Source organism: Hemitrygon akajei, chromosome 1 (assembly GCF_048418815.1).
Source record: "Hemitrygon akajei chromosome 1, sHemAka1.3, whole genome shotgun sequence".
Lineage (NCBI taxonomy): Eukaryota > Metazoa > Chordata > Chondrichthyes > Myliobatiformes > Dasyatidae > Hemitrygon > Hemitrygon akajei.
In genome coordinates this window covers 70,749,169-70,767,594 of record NC_133124.1, presented here as the reverse complement: position 1 = coordinate 70,767,594, position 18,426 = coordinate 70,749,169, and the positions used below count along the sequence as shown (strand labels likewise).

At 44.6% G+C, this 18,426-nt stretch overlaps 1 protein-coding gene across 1 annotated transcript in view; it reads right to left on the bottom strand.

The window, feature by feature from the left end:
* Window positions 1-681: 681 nt before the first annotated feature.
* LOC140727697 (acid-sensing ion channel 1-like) overlaps window positions 682-18,426 on the bottom strand; it is a 74,677-nt gene continuing 56,932 nt past the window's right edge. Inside the window, exons 6-11 of the mRNA XM_073045364.1 lie at window positions 15,276-15,332; window positions 12,501-12,654; window positions 11,980-12,071; window positions 7,150-7,229; window positions 5,728-5,799; window positions 682-3,023 (exon numbers count right to left, since the gene is read on the bottom strand). Of these exons, the coding sequence (XP_072901465.1) occupies window positions 2,919-3,023; window positions 5,728-5,799; window positions 7,150-7,229; window positions 11,980-12,071; window positions 12,501-12,654; window positions 15,276-15,332 (560 nt within the window). The 3' untranslated portion in view covers window positions 682-2,918. The remainder of the gene's footprint in view (window positions 3,024-5,727; window positions 5,800-7,149; window positions 7,230-11,979; window positions 12,072-12,500; window positions 12,655-15,275; window positions 15,333-18,426) is intronic.

The window sequence follows — 18,426 nt, the reverse complement described above, 5'->3', positions numbered from 1 at the left end:
TGTGTATCCTCACACAGTTACCATACTGTATTTCTAAAAAAGATTAAACTCCATTTTCACTCCCTTGCCACTGACTTTCTGACAAGAGTCATTTCCTCCCTGCCCCTCTGACAGTGTACCACTCCATTGACGAAGTCCAACTCTTGTGGCTGAAGCTATTTGCTGCTTTGTGTTTAGATAACCAGAAGCACAGTGAGGCAATCTTCCCTCTCTCCCTGGGCCTATTTCCAGTCATGCCTATGTACCTAGATTTATGTCCCTCTCTGCTTCCTTGACCCCTCTCATTCCTAGTCTCTTCCAGCTATAAGGAAGTTGAAGTCCAAAAACGTGTGGAGTAACCTTCAGTCATTACTCCTGGACTGGTGGAATGTGTATTTTACAAGTTCTGAGAGCTATGGCATCATAACTTCCAGTAGGGAGCCAGATAAATATTTTCCTCAGTCCCACAAAGAACAAGAGACTGGGACAGATTTGACCATTCCCTCAAGGAGATAGTGTAGTCACAATAGGCCAACTCATCTCTTAATTAAATATTTGGGGGTGTGTACAAACAAAAGCTTTTCACTGTAATGTGACAATAATAAATCAATTGCTAATTGGAGTTAAGGACATCAAGCTTAGAGAAAGAGCCAATCAGGAATGACTGGGAATGTCATTGGGAAAGCACACCCATTCACCAGTTAAAATGAGTACAATTTATTTCCTGAATTAATTTTACATCATTAATACATTCACAATGTGCCAGAAGTTGGTCTTACTGGAATATTTATATATTTCTGTATAGTTTATGTATATATTTCACAAAGGATGAGAGATGGTTGGTGATCACACTGATTGGTCAGCATGCAGACAGTGGGGAAAACACCTGGGCTGGGGAGGAGGGGGTTTCAGTGGAAGGGGAAGCTACATCAATACAGTACACATACATTCATTCACGTAGTGAGTCACTGTGGGCAGATAGCTTGGATGGGAACAGGTGTCCAGCAATCACTGACCTGGCTGTGACTGCTGGGGATTGGTACAGAACAGGGACTGAGACAGTCATATTTCCCTTGGCGGAGAGGTCAATGACAAGAGGAGAGGATGGGATTGAAGCTATTAATGGGCTGGGAGGAGTGTTCAGAATAAAGACAAGACAAGGGACTGCAGATGCTGGATCTGGAGCAAGAACTAATCTGCTAGAGGAACTCTGTGTCAAGCAGCATCTGTTGGGTGGGGGTAAAGGATCTCTCCAGGTTTTAGGTTGAGTCCCTAGATCAGATCAAAACTGAGTTCCTCTAACATTTTGTTTTTCTGATTTCAGAATCAATGTTCCCAACCAGTTAGTGGGTCTGGAACTAATTGCTGGGTTTTCTCACTATGAACAGGAGGGGAAGACAGAATGGAATTGGTGCGAAAATGATCCAGTGTAAGCTGGAGAGGAGGAGCAGGGGATCAGGTGGTTGGATCTTACAACCGGTCCTTCACATGCTGTGACTGTTGGAGTGAAGAGGTTCTTAACACAGGGTGAGGTATTATCACTGTGGGCTGCATCTGTAAATGAAATTCACAGTAAAACCTCCAATGGGGCCAACTGAGGTTAATGCAGATTGTCCTGAAGCCTGGAGGTTTCACACTCCCCATGTCACACAAAGACATGGCAGATGCTTGTACAACACTATCCAGGCAATACATACAGACCACTAAATAATCCACAGACCCAAAACATGAGAAATACTGTGCTGAGGAAGGGTCACCTTGTGTGAGGGGCTGTGCTGAGATGGGTAGTACTAAGAAGTATCACACAGTGGGAAGAGCAATGTTAAAGGAGCAACATAATGGAAGAGGCAGGGCTGAGGGAGGTACTGAGGGATTGTTGCACTGTGGAAGGGGCAGTTAGGAGATGGGGGGTTAGTAGAGGCACTTTCTCTTAATAAAATATTAAACCATAGCCCTGTGTCAGTATGGGGGCCAAACTGAAGATCACCCTCCCACACATTTTAGAAAAAATCCCATATTCAAGCAGTTAAGCCAAGAATAAACACACTGGATGGTGTGTAAACAAAGGTTTTGCATCGTATCTTAACATTAATTAATAAATAAATACAATTGCAAATAATTCATCTGGCACCCACTGGTCCAGTGGGATGTGATTGACCCATTTCCATGCTGTATGACTGTGACTTACAAATACTGCAGTCCCTTCCACTTCCCTGTGTTTTACCTTCTCAAGTACAGTAACTCCAGAGCCACCCGCTCGACCCACCACTCCTTCTGAACCATTAAACTGGGGATTGGGTCATTCTCAGGTTGTGGGTTTGTGCTAGTCTGGCCATTGACCTCTCTGACCCTCAGGCTCTTCTCCACCTGAGCCTAGGGCAGAGGGTGATGGTCCCAGCACAAGATGGGGGGGGGGGGGGGGGGTGCGGGGAATACATGCAGCAGAGCCAAGCGTGGAGTTGAACTATTCTGTCCCACTACCCCTTCCCCACAGTCAAACCCATGCCAGAGGGAATGAGGAAACTCTGGAACCCTGGAAAACAAGAGTCTGAAATCTCCAGGCCAGAAACTCCATCTTGCTCTCCCTAACCCCTCCAAATTCAAACCTCAAGAGGGATCAATCCAGACCACAAAGATGACATATTGCCAGGGGTGGGAGGGAGGTGATACTGGTGGAACTGTTAACCAAGATGTGGAAGGGTGGAGGTAGATGGATGTGTTGATAGAGGTGTCTCCTGTACAGTAATTACAGCAAATATTTACCAGTGGCACTGCGGAGTGCTTGACTTCTAGTGTAGGAGAGGGGTCAGCGATCAGTCCCTGGTCTCCGCCACGTCCCCTCTGTTGGGATTGACTCGAAGCGGCGCCATGCAGTGCTTCTCCTCTCCCTACTGCTGCCTGTCCTCCTTCCCCACCGACCCACCATCTTTCCCAGGGTGTCAGCAGGCAAACTCCTCAAAGTTACCCAGGGTGTGGTGGCGGGGTAGCACGTTGGGGGTGAAGCCCAGACTGTCTGAGTGGCTCCGCAGTGTGTCGCAGGTACTCTGAAACGGAGGGAAGGAGAACAACATTACACAGGTGGGGAGGGCAGTCTCGAAGCTGCATTCGGTCACTGTCCCTGCCTAGAAACCACAACCCCAAACCCCCACCCCTACCTCCATCCAAATGCCCCCATTTTCAAATAATCAGTGTCAACGAGTCACAGTCGCATTCTGGACACGTGAACGCATGTGTACTGTACATTTATGTATTCCCACAGCAGCACAGATGTATGTGTATTTGACTGTTACAGATGTTTTAATTTGTCTAAGTGTCTGTGCATGGGAATATTTGACAAGTGTGCATATGAACAGTATGTAAGACCAAGCCTTTCACTGTATCTTGGTACACAATCATAGAAAAATACAGCACAGAAACAAACCATTTGGCCCATCTAGTCCATGCTGAACCATTTAAACTGCCTACTCCTATTGATCAGCAGTGGGACCATGCAACTCAATACCCTGACCATTCATGTACCTATCCTAACTTCTGTTAAACGTTGAAATTATGCTCGCATGGACCACTTGAGCTGGCAGTTTGTTCCATACTCTCATGACTTTCTGAGTGAAAATTTCTCCTTAAAATGTTCACTCTTTTACCCTTAACCCATGACCTCTTATTGTACACCCACCCAACCTCAGAGGAAAAAGCCTGCTTGCATTTCCTCTATCAATACCCCTCCTAATTTTGTATACTTCTATCAAATCACCTCTCAATCTTCTACATTCTATAGTCCTAACCTATTCAATCTTTCCATATAACTCAGGTCATCCAAACCTGGTAACATCCTCATAAATTTTTTCTGCACTCTTTTATTTACATCTTTCCTGTAGATAGGTGTAACAATTGCACATAATATTCCAAATTAGGCCTCACCAATGTTTTATACAACTTCAACACAATATAACCTCCTTTACTCAATACTTTGATTTATGAAGGCCAATATGCCAGAAATTTCTTTATGACCTTATCAAACTGTGATGCCACTTTCAATGAATTACGGACCTGTATTACCAGATCCCTCTGTTCTATTGCACTCCTCAGTGCCCTACCATTCACTGTATAAGACCTACCCTCGTTGGTCCTACCGAAGTGCAACACCTCACACTTGTCTGCATTAAGTTCTATCTGCCATTTTTTAGCCCATTTTCCCAGCTGGTTCAGATTCTGCTGCAAGCCATGAGAATCTTCCTCGCTGTCCACTACACCCCCAATTTTGGTGTCATCCACAAATTTACTAATCCAGTTGACCACATCATTATCCAGATAATTGATAATAGATAACAAACAACAAAGGATCTAGCACTGATCCTTGCAGCACTCCACTAGTCACAGGCCTTCAGTCAGGAAGGCAACCATCTACTACCATACTCTGGTTTCTCCACAAAGCCAATGTCTTAATACAATTTACTACATCATCTTGAATGCTGAGTGACTGAACCTTCTTGACCAGCCTCCCATGTGGAACCTTGTCAAATGCCTTACTAAATTCCATGCAGACAACATCCACTGCCTTGCCTTCATCCACTTTTCTGGTAACTTCCTCAAAACGCTAAAAGATTGGTTAGACATGACCTACCACGCATGAAGCCATGCTGACTATCCTTTATCAATCCATGCCTATCCAAATACTCATTTATCCTATCCCTTAGAATACCTTCCAATAACTTTCCCACTACTGATGTGAGACTCATCGGCCTATAATTTCCTGGTTTATTTTTAGAGCCTTTTTTAAACAGCATAACAACATTGGCTATCCTCCAATCCTCTGGCACCTCATCTGAGCTAAGGATGATTTAAATATCTGTGGTAGGGCCCCTGCAATTTCTGCACTTGCCTCCTCTAGAGTCCGAGGGAACACCTGGTCAGACCCTGGGGATTTATCGTCCTGAATTTGGCCCAAGATAGCAAACACTTCTTCCTCAGTAATTTGTATAGAGTCCATGAAGTTGATGCCATTTTGCCTTACTTCTATAAACTTTTGTGTCCTTCTGAGTAAATACAGATGCAAAAAATGCATTTAAGATACCCACCCCCCATCTCTTTTGGCTCCACGCATGGGTTAACATTCTGATTTTCCAGAGAACTAATTTTCTTCTTTGCAATCCTTTTGCTCTTAACATGTCTGTAGAATCTCCTTCACCTTGTCTGCTAAGGCAACCTCATGCCTTCTTTTAGTTTTCCTGATTTCTTTCTTAAGTGTTCTCTTGCATTTCTTATAAGTACCTCATTTCTTCCTACCTGCCTATACCTGGTATGCACCTTTTTTTTTTAACCAGGGCCTCAATATCTCTTGAAAACCAAGGTTCCCTACACCTGTTATCTTCACCTTTTACTCTGACAGGCTCCATGCTAGCTTTGTATTCTCAATATCTCACTTTTGAAGGCTGTGCACTTACCAAGTACACCTTTGCCTGAAAACAGTCTGTTCCAATCCACACTTGCCAGATCCTTTCTGATATCATCAAAATTGGCCATTCTTCAATTTAGAATCTCAACCCAAGGACTAGACCAATCTTTTTGCATATTTACATTGAAATTACTGGCATTGTGATCACTAGATGCAAACTTCTGTCATGATAATAACAAACCAATATCAATGCTTATATATATGTGTATGCCTATCTATGCCCACATGGGTAATTATGTTAGATTACATGTCTGCGTGTGCCTGCCGTGTGTGCTGCAGGAGCACCATGTCTTTACCAGGTTGTCAGAGTGGCTCCTCTTTGGCCTCTTCCTGCGCTTCACATAACTCAACATTTTGTCCTTTAAAACCTGAAGGGCAGAAAGAGAAGCTGGTCAGGACACAATGGGGGAGGGTGAACAACCAGCTGGAGGAACAGTCTGGGGAGGTAGAAGGCTAGTCAACCATTTGGATCAAGATCTTGTATCAAGGCTGAGTGTGCAGAGGGGAAATGGCCAGTACAAAGAGGCGAGACAAGGGCTGGGTATGTGATAGGCAGAGCAGGTGAGGAGGTGGTGATGGACAAATGAAGTCAGGTGTGGGGAGGGGTGAGACAGAGGCAGAGCTGGTGGGTATTGGGTGCAGAGGTGGGATCTAATGCAAGGAAAGTGATAAGTGGTGCCAAATTCGGGTGGGGTAGATGGTGATAGGTGGAACCAGGAGGGCCAGGGAGAAGGGTGGGATGGTGAACCCAGAAGGAGAGGGAAAGGAGCACAGGGAGTGAGGGTTATCTGAAGCAAGGAAATTCAATGTTCATACCAGGCAGAATATGAGGAATTCTTCCTGGACTTTAATTCAGATGGTGCAAGGTGTTGTATTTCAGGAAGACAAATCAGGGTAAAGCTTTCACAGTGAACAGCAGGGTCCTGAGGAACAAAGGGACCTAGGAGAACATGGTTCCCTGATTGACAGGGTGGTGAAAAGGCATGCGGCATGCTGATTTTCATCAGTCAAGGCACTGAGTTGATGAGGCTGCGTTTGGAATATTGTCGTTAGCTTTGGTCATCCCGCTGTTGGAAAGATGTCATTAAACTGGCAAGAGTGCAGAGGATATTTACAAGGATGTTGCCAGGACTTCAGGCAAAGGTTGAGACTGTTAAATTGGAGCATAGCAGAATGAGAGGGTAACATTGCAGAAGTCTATAAAATCATGGGGCATAGACATAATGAATGGACAGTCTTTCTCAGGGTTCTGGAATCAAGAATTAGAAGACATTAGTTTGAATTGACAGAGGAGAGACTTAATAGGAACCTGAGGGGCAACTTTTGCACCCAGAGTGTGATCAGTATATGGAATTAGCTGCCAGAGGAAATGGTTGAGGTAGGTACTCTGACACAGACATAGATAGGAAACGTTTGAAGGGATATGGACCAAACACAGAAAATGGAATTAGTTAAATGAGAGCCTTGGTTAGCATGGATGAGTTGGGCTGAAGGGTCTGTTTCCATGACTGTTGATGTTGGATCTTGCCTGGCAGTAGAGAGGACTGAGGGCAGACACATGGTGTGAGACGGGAAGAGGAGGTGAAATGACAAGTAACACGGGTGGCCAGGATGGCTGATGGCAGACAGGGTGTTCATGTTCCACAAACAGTCAGTGAACTAGACATTCAGCACTACACAGTCCTTCTCATAGAAACATGGCTCCAGACAACTCTTACCTCATATAAATAGTCAATAATTTCCAGAATGGTTAAAATACTGGCTCCAATGAACAAGCCCATTTGTCCACCGATATCACCTGTGAGATCAAACAGCCAAGGTTAGTGATCAGACCCCTTTCAATGGTTCCATGTTTGGAATTGTCAGCCAAGGAAGGGAGGGAAGTTCCTGGTGGGTTGGACAATAGCATAGTGGTTAGTATAACACTACAACAGCACCACTGACCCGGGTTCAATTCTGCCACTGTCTATAAGGAGTTTGTATGTTCTCCCTGTGACCACATGGGTTTCCTCCAGGTGCTTTGGTTTCATCCCATATTCCTAAGATGTACAGTTAGAATTATCAGAATCGGATTCAATATCGCTGGCATATGTCGTGAAATTTGTTGTTATGCAGCAGCAGGATACTAACTGTAAATTGCAGTAAATATATATAGTTAAGTTAAATAAGTAATGTAAATAGAGAAAAATTAGAGGTTATTAAAAAGGTATTAACTTACGTGATGCTAATTTCATGCCCAGAGTGTGGTGATACTTGCAAGCTGCGTCACATCCTCAGACTATATTGGTTGTTGACACAAATGACGCATTTCACTATGTTTTGGTGGACGTGACAAATAAAGCTAATCTCTAAGTACCAAGGGTTGGAGACAGAGTTAATGGGATCAGAGGGTCAGGACAGCAGCAATGCCAGAGGTTGCTGCTTGTTGCATTTCTTGCATTGGAGCAAGAAAGCATTAGCTAAGGAATGCTGCAGATGATGAGAGAACAGTCCATCTCTGCCTCTCCCACTGGTGAGGATTGGGTTGGGAGCTTATGACCTTGGGGCTTCAGGGACTGAGACTGACAGGGGGTTGGGGGTGGAAAGGGCTGGTCACCTCTTTACCAGAAAATAATTAGTCCATTTACCAGACCCTGACTAAACCATGAAATCCAGGACTTCTTCAGGAACAGACAGCCAACAGATTTGGGCTGCCAGTTGCTTCAAAGGACTGAATGGCCTCCTCCTCTACTTACTGAAATGGTTGAGGTAGGGAGTTCCAAGATTCAGAGACACAAAAGATTGTAGATGCTGGAATCGAGCAACACAAGATGCTGGAGGAACTCACGGGTTGAACAGCATCTGTGGAGGGAAATGGATGGTGGACATTTTGGGTTGAGGCCCTTCATCTACATTCACTTTGAATCTTAGCCCAACTATTTCCATCTGCAGATGCTGCCCAACTGGCTGAGTTCCTCCAGCAGCTCGTCTTACTCCAGGATTTTGGCCTAGTGATAAGGCCATAAAACAGAATTAAGCCATTTGGCCTGTGTGTCAGCTCCGCCATTCAACCATGGCTGATTTGTTTCCCTCCTGTACCTCATTCTGCTGCTTTTTCCCTGTAACCCTTGACACCCTTACTAATCAAGAACCTATCAATCACCACTTTAAATATACACAATGACTTGGTTTCCACAGCCATCTGTGGCAATGAATTACACACATTCACTGTCCTCTGGCTGAAGAAATTCCTCCTTATCAATGTTCTAAAGGGACTGTGCCCTCTGGTCCCAGACTCATAGAACAGTACAGCACATTACAGGCCCTTCGGCCCACAATGTTGTGCCGACCCTCAATCCCTGCCTCCCATATAACCCCCCACCTTAAATTCCTCCATATACCTGTCTAGTAGTATCTTAAACTTCACTAGTGTATCTACCTCCACCACTGACTCAGGCAGTGCATTCCACGCACGAACCACTCTCTGAGTGAAAAACCTTCCTCTAATATCCCCCTTGAACTTCCCTCCCCTTACCTTAAAGCCATGTCCTCTTGTACTGAGCAGTGGTGCCCTGGGGAAGAGGCGCTGGCTGTCCACTCTGTCTATTCCTCTTAATATCTTGTACACCTCTATCATCTCCTCTCATCCTCCTTCTCTCCAAAGAGTAAAGCCCGAGCTCCCTTAATCTCTGATCATAATCTATACTCTCTAAACCAGGCAGCATCCTGGTAAATCTCCTCTGTACCCTTTCCAATGCTTCCACATCCTTCCTATAGTGAGGCGACCAGAACTGGACACAGTACTCCAAGTGTGGCCTAACCAGAGTTTTATAGAGCTGCATCATTACATCGCGGCTCTTAAACTCTTATCCCTCGACTTATGAAAGCTAACACCCCATAAGCTTTCTTAACTACCCTATCTGCCTGTGAGGCAACTTTCAGTGATCTGTGGACATGTACCCCCAGATCCCTCTGCTCCTCCACACTACCAAGTATCCTGCCATTTACTTTGTACTCTGCCTTGGAGTTTGTCCTTCCAAAGTGTACCACCTCACACTTCTCCAGGTTGAACTCCATCTGCCACTTCTCAGCCCACTTCTGCATCCTATCAATGTCTCTCTGCAACCTTCGACAATCCTCTACACTACCTACAACACCACCAACCTTTGTGTCATCTGCAAACTTGCCAACCCACCCTTCTACCCCCACATCCAGGTCGTTAATAAAAATCACAAAAAGTAGAGGTCCCAGAACAGATCCTTGTGGGACACCACTAGTCACAACCCTCCAATCTGAATGTACTCCCTCCACCACGACCCTCTGCCTTCTGCAGGCAAGCCAATTCTGAATCCACCTTGCCAAACTTCCCTGGATCCCATGCCTTCTGACTTTCTGAATAAGCCTACCGTGTGGAACCTTGTCAAATGCCTTACTAAAATCCATGTAGATCACATCCACTGCACTACCCTCATCTATATGCCTGGTCACCTCCTCAAAGAACTCTACCAACGATCTGCCCTTCACAAAGCCATGCTGACTGTCCCTGATCAGACCATGATTCTCTAAATGCCCATAGATCCTATTTCTAAGAATCTTTTCCAACAGCTTTCCCACCGCAGACATAATGCTCACTGGTCTATAATTACCCGGACTATCCCTACTACCTTTTTTGAACAAGGGGACATTTGCCTCCCTCCAATCCTCCAGTACCATTCCCGTGGACAACGAGGGCATAAAGATCCTAGCCAGAGGCTCAGCAATCTCTTCCCTTGCCTCGTGGAGCAGCCTGGGGAATATTCCGTCCTAATGTATTTTAACAACTCCAACACCTCCTCTCCCTTATTATCAACATGCTCCAGAACATCAACCTCACTCATATTGTCCTCACCGTCATCAAGTTCCCTCTCAGTGGTGAATACCGAAGAGAAATATTCATTGAGGACCTCGCTCACTTCCACAGCCTCCAGGCACATCTTCCCACTTTTATCTCTAATTGGTCCTACCTTCACTCCTGTCATCCTTTTGTTCTTCACATAATTGAAGAATGCCTTGGGGTTTTCCTTTACCCTACTCACCAAGGCCTTCTCATGCCCTCTTCTTGCTCTTCTCAGCCCCTTCTTAAACTCCTTTCTTGCTACACTATATTCCTCAATAGACCCATCTGATCCTTGCTTCCTAAACCTCATGTATGCTGCCTTCTTCCACCTGACTAGATTTTCCACTTCACTTGTCACCCATGGTTCCTTCACCCTACCATTCTTTATCTTCCTCACCGGGACAAATTTATCCCTAACATCCTGCAAGATATCCCTAAACATCGACCACATGTCCATAGTACATCTCCCTGCAAAAACATCATCCCAATTCACACCCGCAAGTTCTAGCCTTATAACCTCATAATTTGCCCTTCCCCAATTAAAAATTTTCCTATTCTCTCTGATTCTATCCTTTTCCATGATAATGCTAAAGGTCAGGGAGCGGTGATCACTATCCCCCAGATGCTCACCCACTGACAGATCTGTGACCTGACCCGGTTCGTTACCTAATACTAGATCTAGTATGGCATTTCCCCTAGTCGGCCTGTCAACATACTGTGACAGGAATCCATCCTGGACACACTTAACAAATTCTGCCCCAACTAAACCCTTGGAACTAATCAAGTGCCAATCAATATTAGGGAAGTTAAAGTCACCCATGATAACAACTCTGTTATCTTTGCACCTTTCCAAATTCTGCCTCCCAATCTGCTCATCGGTATCTCTGCTGCTACCAGGGGGGCCTATAGAATACTCCCAATAGAGTAACTGCTCCCTTCCTGTTCCTGACTTCCACCCATACTGACTCAAAAGAGGATGCTGCTACATTACCCACCCTTTCTGCAGCTGTAATAGTATCCCTGACCAGTAATGCCACCCCTCTTCCCCCCCCATCCCTTTTAAAGCACTGAAATCCAGGATTTGAACTCTCCAACTATTTGAAACATCCTCTTCACATCCACCCTATCTACCCATTTCAATATTTTGTACATTTCAATGAGAACCCCTCCAAATTCTTCTAAACTCCAGAAAGTACAGAGCTATCTAATAGTCCTCATCTGATAACCCTTTCATTTCCAGGATCATTCATGTGAACCTCCTCTAGACCCTCTCCAATAGTCTTTCCTAGTGATGGGACCTAAAACTGTTCACAAAACTCCAAATGTAGTCTGACAAATACCTTAGAAAGCCTCAGCTAAAGGAATGGTGATATATTCCCTAGACAGAATGGTGTGCCTGGGATGGGAACCTGCAAGACGGTAGTGCCCCCCGCACCTGCTGCCCTCATTCTCCTTGGTGAAAGAGGTCCCAGGCTTGGGAGGGGCTGTTGGAGTAGACACTGTGTGCCAGTGGGTGAGGGAGGGAGTGTTCAGGGAAGAGGACAGGGTGCTGATGAACATAAATGGGAAGAGGGGGAAGAGGGACAGGAGTGGAGGGAAGATCTGGAAAAGCAGAGACCCCAGAACTACACTTGAGGGTTCACCCGGCAGTCTCAGGGAGGTGGTGGATAAGTGCAGGAATAGGAACACTCACCCAGCAGCCCAGCCATCTCATAAGCTTTCTTCTGTTCGATGGTCTCGTAGTTAAGGGCCTCGAAGAAAATATCCAAAACCAGTATGTTCTCCCTGGAGAATGGATGTACTGAGAGAGATTCTGGGTGCCTCTTTTTCCTCGTCCCCCAGCGTCCCACCTCCCTTACACTCACCTCCTCCCCCACATCTCCTTTTCCTGCTTTACTAATCTCCCCTTCCTTCTACCAATATCTTCTTCTCCTCCCTCTCCCTTCCTCTAATCTTCCCTTCCCTCAACCCTTTTTCCTTACCCACCCTCACTCTTCCCTTCCCTACACCAATATCACTCTCTTTCGTCCTCCATCCCCTTGATTTTGTCTCCATCCCCTCCCTTTCTCTCCCTCCTGCTCTTATCCCCCTCCACATGGATGACCCACCAGCCCCTCCTCTCCTTCTTCCCCTATCCCCTCATAAATCACTCATACATGCATCAACCTCTCCTCTACCCTACTCCCAGTAACGGGTACGTATGTGGATACTCACGCTATGTATTGCTCTGTTTTATTAAACTTTTTGGCGAGAAATTTTGCAGAGGCTTTGCTGGGTATCTTCACCATGGAAATCTCCTTCCCAAATCGTGTCACATTACATGGGGTCTCACAAAGGCAATATTTACTGTCCTGTTCTACTAGAAACTCTGTGTGAGCAGAAGTAGGGAAAGCAGAGTGAGAAAGAGCAACAAAGCAGAGAAAATTGGTAAATCAGTTTATTATTGTCACGTGTATCAGTATAACAGTAAAAATACTTTGCTTTGCATGCCATCCAAATGGATCAGTTCACAACATCTGTGCATTGAGGAAGTAGACAGTAAACTAATAACAGAATGCAGAATAAAGTGTTACAGTTACAAAAAAACCGGTGCAGGTGGACAATAAGATGCAGAGGTAGATTGTGAGGTCAAGAGTACATTTTATTGTATCAGGAGACAATGCAAGGGAGGAGATGGAGAGAGGGATAAGGAGTGGGGAGGGAGAGAAAAATTTAATGGAAATGTAGAGGGAAAGGAGAAAATATGAAAGGGGTTACAGAGAAAAAGAGAAAGGAAGGAAGATGGAGAGAGATGGATCGTAGGATAGGAGAGAAAAATAGGAACAGAGTGAAGGATAGAAAAGCCAAAGATAATGGATGGGGGAGGAGAGGGAAGGAAGAAACAAGGTGAGAAAAAATAGTCCCAGTGGGGAGAGATGGAAAGGAAGTGGAAAAGAGAGAGAGAGAAATATCAAGCTGAATGAGTATGATTGGGAATGACAGAGAGAATAGAATGTGAAGAAAGCATTAAACAAAGGGGAAGAGAGCAGGATGGACCAGGAAAATAGTATCAGAGACAGCAGAAAGGAGTAAGAGTGATGAAGTCACAGGGATGGAAGTCAGGGGGCGGGAGGATAGAGAGAATGAGGCACACACAGAAAACTGAGACTGAAAGAAAAAGGTTAGAATGAGGAGATGGAGAGAGTGTAGAAGAATGAGGGAGTGTGGAGGAGAAATGGGAAGAGGCCAAAACAGTTAGGAAATATCCAGAGCCAGAGAGAATGGGAAGCGAGTTGAATATTGGGAACAGCAAGAGCAAAGCACTGGGTGTTTCCAAAGCTGTCATCCACCTCCACCCACAGAGCAAGTGAAGCCTGAGAGCTCCTGTCTGAAGTCAAAACCCAGATATATCGCATGAAGGATGAAACCTGATAAATCAGCACATGGCTGAACCCCTGACCAGGTAACTCAAGTCTCCAAGCAATGGGACAACAATCTTGATCGGACTGATACCTCAGACACGTGGGGCCCGCCTTGAGAGATTGGATCATGACTGATTCATTGCTAGAGGGTCTCAGTAAGCGGGAGATCACATGGTACAGGAGTTGGAGGGGGGCCCATCTACTTAGGACCCCAGGCTTTGGTGGCACAGCAATGGAAAATGCAAGTAGTTTCAAAATCCTGACAGTGCACATCACATACAACCTCACGTGGTCCCAAAACACATCCTTAACAGAGTCTGGAAAGCTCACCATCACCTTTATTTTCTGAGGAAGCTGAAGAGAGCTGGACTTTGCATATCCATACTCAAGTCATTCTACAAATGCACAGCAGAAAGCATCCTAACGAGCCACATCACTGCTTGGTATGCAACTGCATTGCGGCAGACTGGAAGGCTGTACAATGGGGACTTGATACTGCTCAGTGCATCACTGGCACCAGAATACCCGCTATCAAGGACATATATACAGAAAGGTGCTGGGAAAAAGGCCAGTAACATCATGAAGGATCCCACCCACCCTGCTCACATTTTGTTTCTCCCACTCCCATCAAAGAGGTGGCTATGCAGCTTCCACGCCAACACCACCAGTCTCAAAAACAGATACTTTCCCCAAGCAGTAAAACTGATCAACACCTCCACCCACTAATTCCTCCACTACTTTACTATTTCCTGTCAGTCACCTTATGTACAGCCTGGAGTCACTTTATGGACATACAATCACTCGATATATATAAGCTATCTGTGTATTTATATTTATTGTGTTTTTATTTTTATTATTATTATTATTATTATTATTGTATTCTTTTTTTGTACTGCATCAGAACTGGAGTAACAATTATTTAATTCTCCTTTCACTTGTATACACCTCCAAGAGGACCACAACCTTGATGTTGTGTTTCGAGCCTTGCATGTCTCAATGACCTGGAGAGCTCTTCTTGCTGGAGTCTGGGCTTTATGCTTTGCCTCTTGGTGGGTCACAGGACAGAGACCAGACTAAGAATGGTCCACCAGTCCTCCAGGTTCGGGGGTTCAGTTCAGGGCTACCAACCCTGACTGGTAAAACAAAATTGTTACGGAAATAGCAATGAAGGATCCTTCTACATTTGATGGTGACTGTAATCCTGAGTCTTCAGCTAGGATTTGCATGACTGACAGTAGTGAAAACCGAAAGGCAGCTACTGACATGATGAAGGAAGCCCTGAACACCATCAGTAATACAGGACGTTCATTGCTGCCCCTATCGCCAGTGGCATAATGGGAAGTACGCACACGTGTGCCGGAAATGACATTAAAAAATCTTGAATTTTTAGTGGTTATCTTGGTCAACATGGACCAGTTGGGCCAAAGGGCCTGTTTCCCTTCTGTGTGACTCTAACAAGGGGTCACTTTTCAGGACAGAGAAGAAGAAATGTCTACACCTCAAAGATGGTGAATCATTAGGATTCTCTTTTGAAGGATCAACATGAAGATTGGTTATTAAGAGACTGAATGGGTTGCCCCTGACTCACCGAGAGCTGGATCAGCACAATTCTTGTACTGCTCGGGAGTGCAGACATCTGCATTACCTGGGGGAGAAAAAGACAAAATTCAAAATAATTTTCAAAGTACATATATGTTACGATATACTACCTTGAGATTCATATTCTTGCAGGCACTTACAGGAAAAATAAAGTAGTACACTGGAATTTTCAAAAAAAAACTCTACATAAACAAAGACAAACAACCAATGTGCAAAAGAAGACAAAATGCAAAATAAAAACTGAGTACAAGAGTTATAAAATGACCCTGGAAAATAATGCTGGAGAGGTAGTAATGGGGGACAGAGAAATGGCAGATGAACTAAGTATTTTGCAGCATTCTTCACTGTAGAAGATACTAACAGTATGCCAGTAGATCGAAAGTGTCGGGGCAGAAGTGAGTAAAGCAGCCATTGCTAGGGAGAAGGTGCTTGGGAAACTGAAAGGTTTTAAGGTAGATAAGTCAAATGGACTAGATGGTCTATACCACAGTGTTAGGAAAGGTGTTGGAAGAAATTGTGGAGAGATCTGTAATGATCCTTCAAAAGAATCAATGGATTCTGGCATGGTTCCAGAGGACCAGAAATTGCAAATGTCAGAGAGGCAGAAGAAAGGAAATTATAGGCCAGTTAGTCTGACTTCAGTGGTTGGGAAGATGTTGAAGACTATTGTATTTGATGTGGTTTTGGGGCACAAGATAAAATAGGCCAAAGTCACCATCGTTTCCTTAAGGGAAGGTCTTGCTTCACAAATCTGTTAGAATCCTTTGAAGAGACAACAAACAAAATAGACAAAGGAGAATCAGTGGATGTTGGATTTTCAGAAGGCCTTTGACAAGGCACCACACACAAGGCTGCTTAAGTTAAGATCGCATTGTACTATAGAAAAGATACTGTCATGTATATATAGAGCACTGGATGATTGGCAGGAGGCAAAGATTGGAAGTAAAGGAAGCCTTATCTGGCCACCAGTGACTGGTGGTGTTCCACAAGGGTCTGTGTTGGGGCTGCTTCTTTTTATGTTATATGTAAATAATTTGGATGATGGAATTGATGGCTTTGTGGCCAAATTTGCAGACGATAAGAAGATAGGTGGAGGGGCAGGTAACATTGTGGAAGCAGAAAGGCTACAAAAGGAGTTAGACAGATTAGGAGAATGGGTATAGAAGCGGCTGATGAAATTAAGTGTCAGGAAATGCATGGTCATGCACTTTGGTGGAAGAAATAAAAGCAGAGACTATTTTCTAAATGGAGAGAAAATTCAAAATTCTGGGGTGCAAAGAGACTTGGGAGTCCCTGTGCAGGAATACAGGGAGAAGGCAGGATATAGAGACTGAGAAGGAAATGGATCAGCAATGATAAAATGGCAGTGCAGACTCAATGGGCCAAATAGCCTTATTCTGCTCCTATATCTTAGGCCTTAAAGTATCCTTGAGTGTGAGTCTGTAAGTCATAGAAACAGTTCAGAGAAGTGGTGAATGAAGTTATATTTGCTGGTTCAGGAACCTGGTGGTTATAGGATAATAACTGTTCCTGAGGTTTGTGGCGTGGGACCTAAAGCTTCTGTAGCTCCTTCCCAATGATAGTAGCGAAATGAGGGCATGGACTAGAAAGTGGGGGTCTTTAATGATGGATGCTGCTTTCTTGCAGCAGCGCTCAATGTAAGTGTACTCAAAGGTGGGGAGGGCTTTCTTGTGATGTATGGGGTTGCGTCCACCACTTTCTGTAGTACTTTCTATTCCTGGGCATTGGTGTTTCCATACCATGCTGTAATATAACCAGTCAAGATACTCCCCACTGTAAATCTATTGTACCATGCTTAAGGTTTCACTGTTAATGTAATGGCCTCTCTGTAATGTTCCACTGCTGAGGTAATGGTTTCTCTATAGCAGCAATGTTTAGGTTATGACTAGAGATAACGGGTCATGCTAGCCACTGAGCGGGGATGTTGTTCCTTCTGCTGCATGGGATAGTTTTTCTCGGAGGCTGACAAATGCAACAGGCCTCAACTCGGTGCCCTGATCATGCAGACGGATGCCAGCCGAGGGGGTCCTGTATCAGAATCATGGCACCGGGTTGAGACCCGTTGTGTTTGTCAGCCAGAGTCTGTCGCCCTCCAAGAACAACATCCCGCTCATGGGATGACTATTCTGGATTTAGTGTTATGTAATGAACAGGATTTGATAAGTGATCTTGCAGTAAAGGAGCCATTAGGAGGTAGTGATCATAATATGATAAGTTTTTATCTGCAATTTGAGAAGGATAAGAGCAGCTCGGAGGTGTCAGTGTTGCAGTTGAACAGGGGAAACTATGGAGCCATGAGGGAGGAGCTGGCCAAAGTTGACTGGACAGATAGCTTAGCAGAAAAGACAGTGGAACAGCAATGGCAGGTGTTCTTGGGAATAATGCACAAGGTGCAAAATCAGTTCATCCCCCAGAGAAGGAAGGATTCAAAGGGGGGAAAAGGGCCACAGTGGTTGACAAAGGAAGTCAGAGATTGCATAGCATTAAAAAAAAGGAAGTATGACAGAGCTAAGGTGAGTGGGAGGACAGATGATTGGGAAGTTTTTAAGGAACAACAGAACTTAACTACAAAGACAATACGGGGAGAAAAAATGAGGTACGAACGCAAGCTAGCCAGGAATATAAAGAAAGACAGCAAAAGCTTTTTTAGGTATATGAAGAGAAAGAAGATAGTTAAGAACAATGTTGGGCCCTTGAAGAATGAATTGGGTGAAATTGTTATGGGAAACAGAGAAATGGCAGAAGAATTTAATGAGTACTTTAGATCTGTTTTCACTAAGGAAGACACAAGCAATCTCCCAGATGTATGGATGGGCCAAGGACATAGGGTAACAGAGGAAATGAAACAGATTGACATTAGGAAGGAAACGGTGATGAGAAGACTGATGGGACTGAAGGCTGACAAATCCCCCAGGTCCAGATGGTCTGCATCCTAGGGTACTAAAGGAGGTGGCCCTGAAAATTGCGGATGCATTGGTAATCATTTTCCAATGTTCCTTAGATTCAGGATCAGTTCCTGAGGATTGGAGAATGGCTAATGTTATCCCACTTTTTAAGAAAGGAGGGAGGGAGAAAACAGAGAACTATCGACCTGTCAGCCTGACATCAGTGGTGGGAAA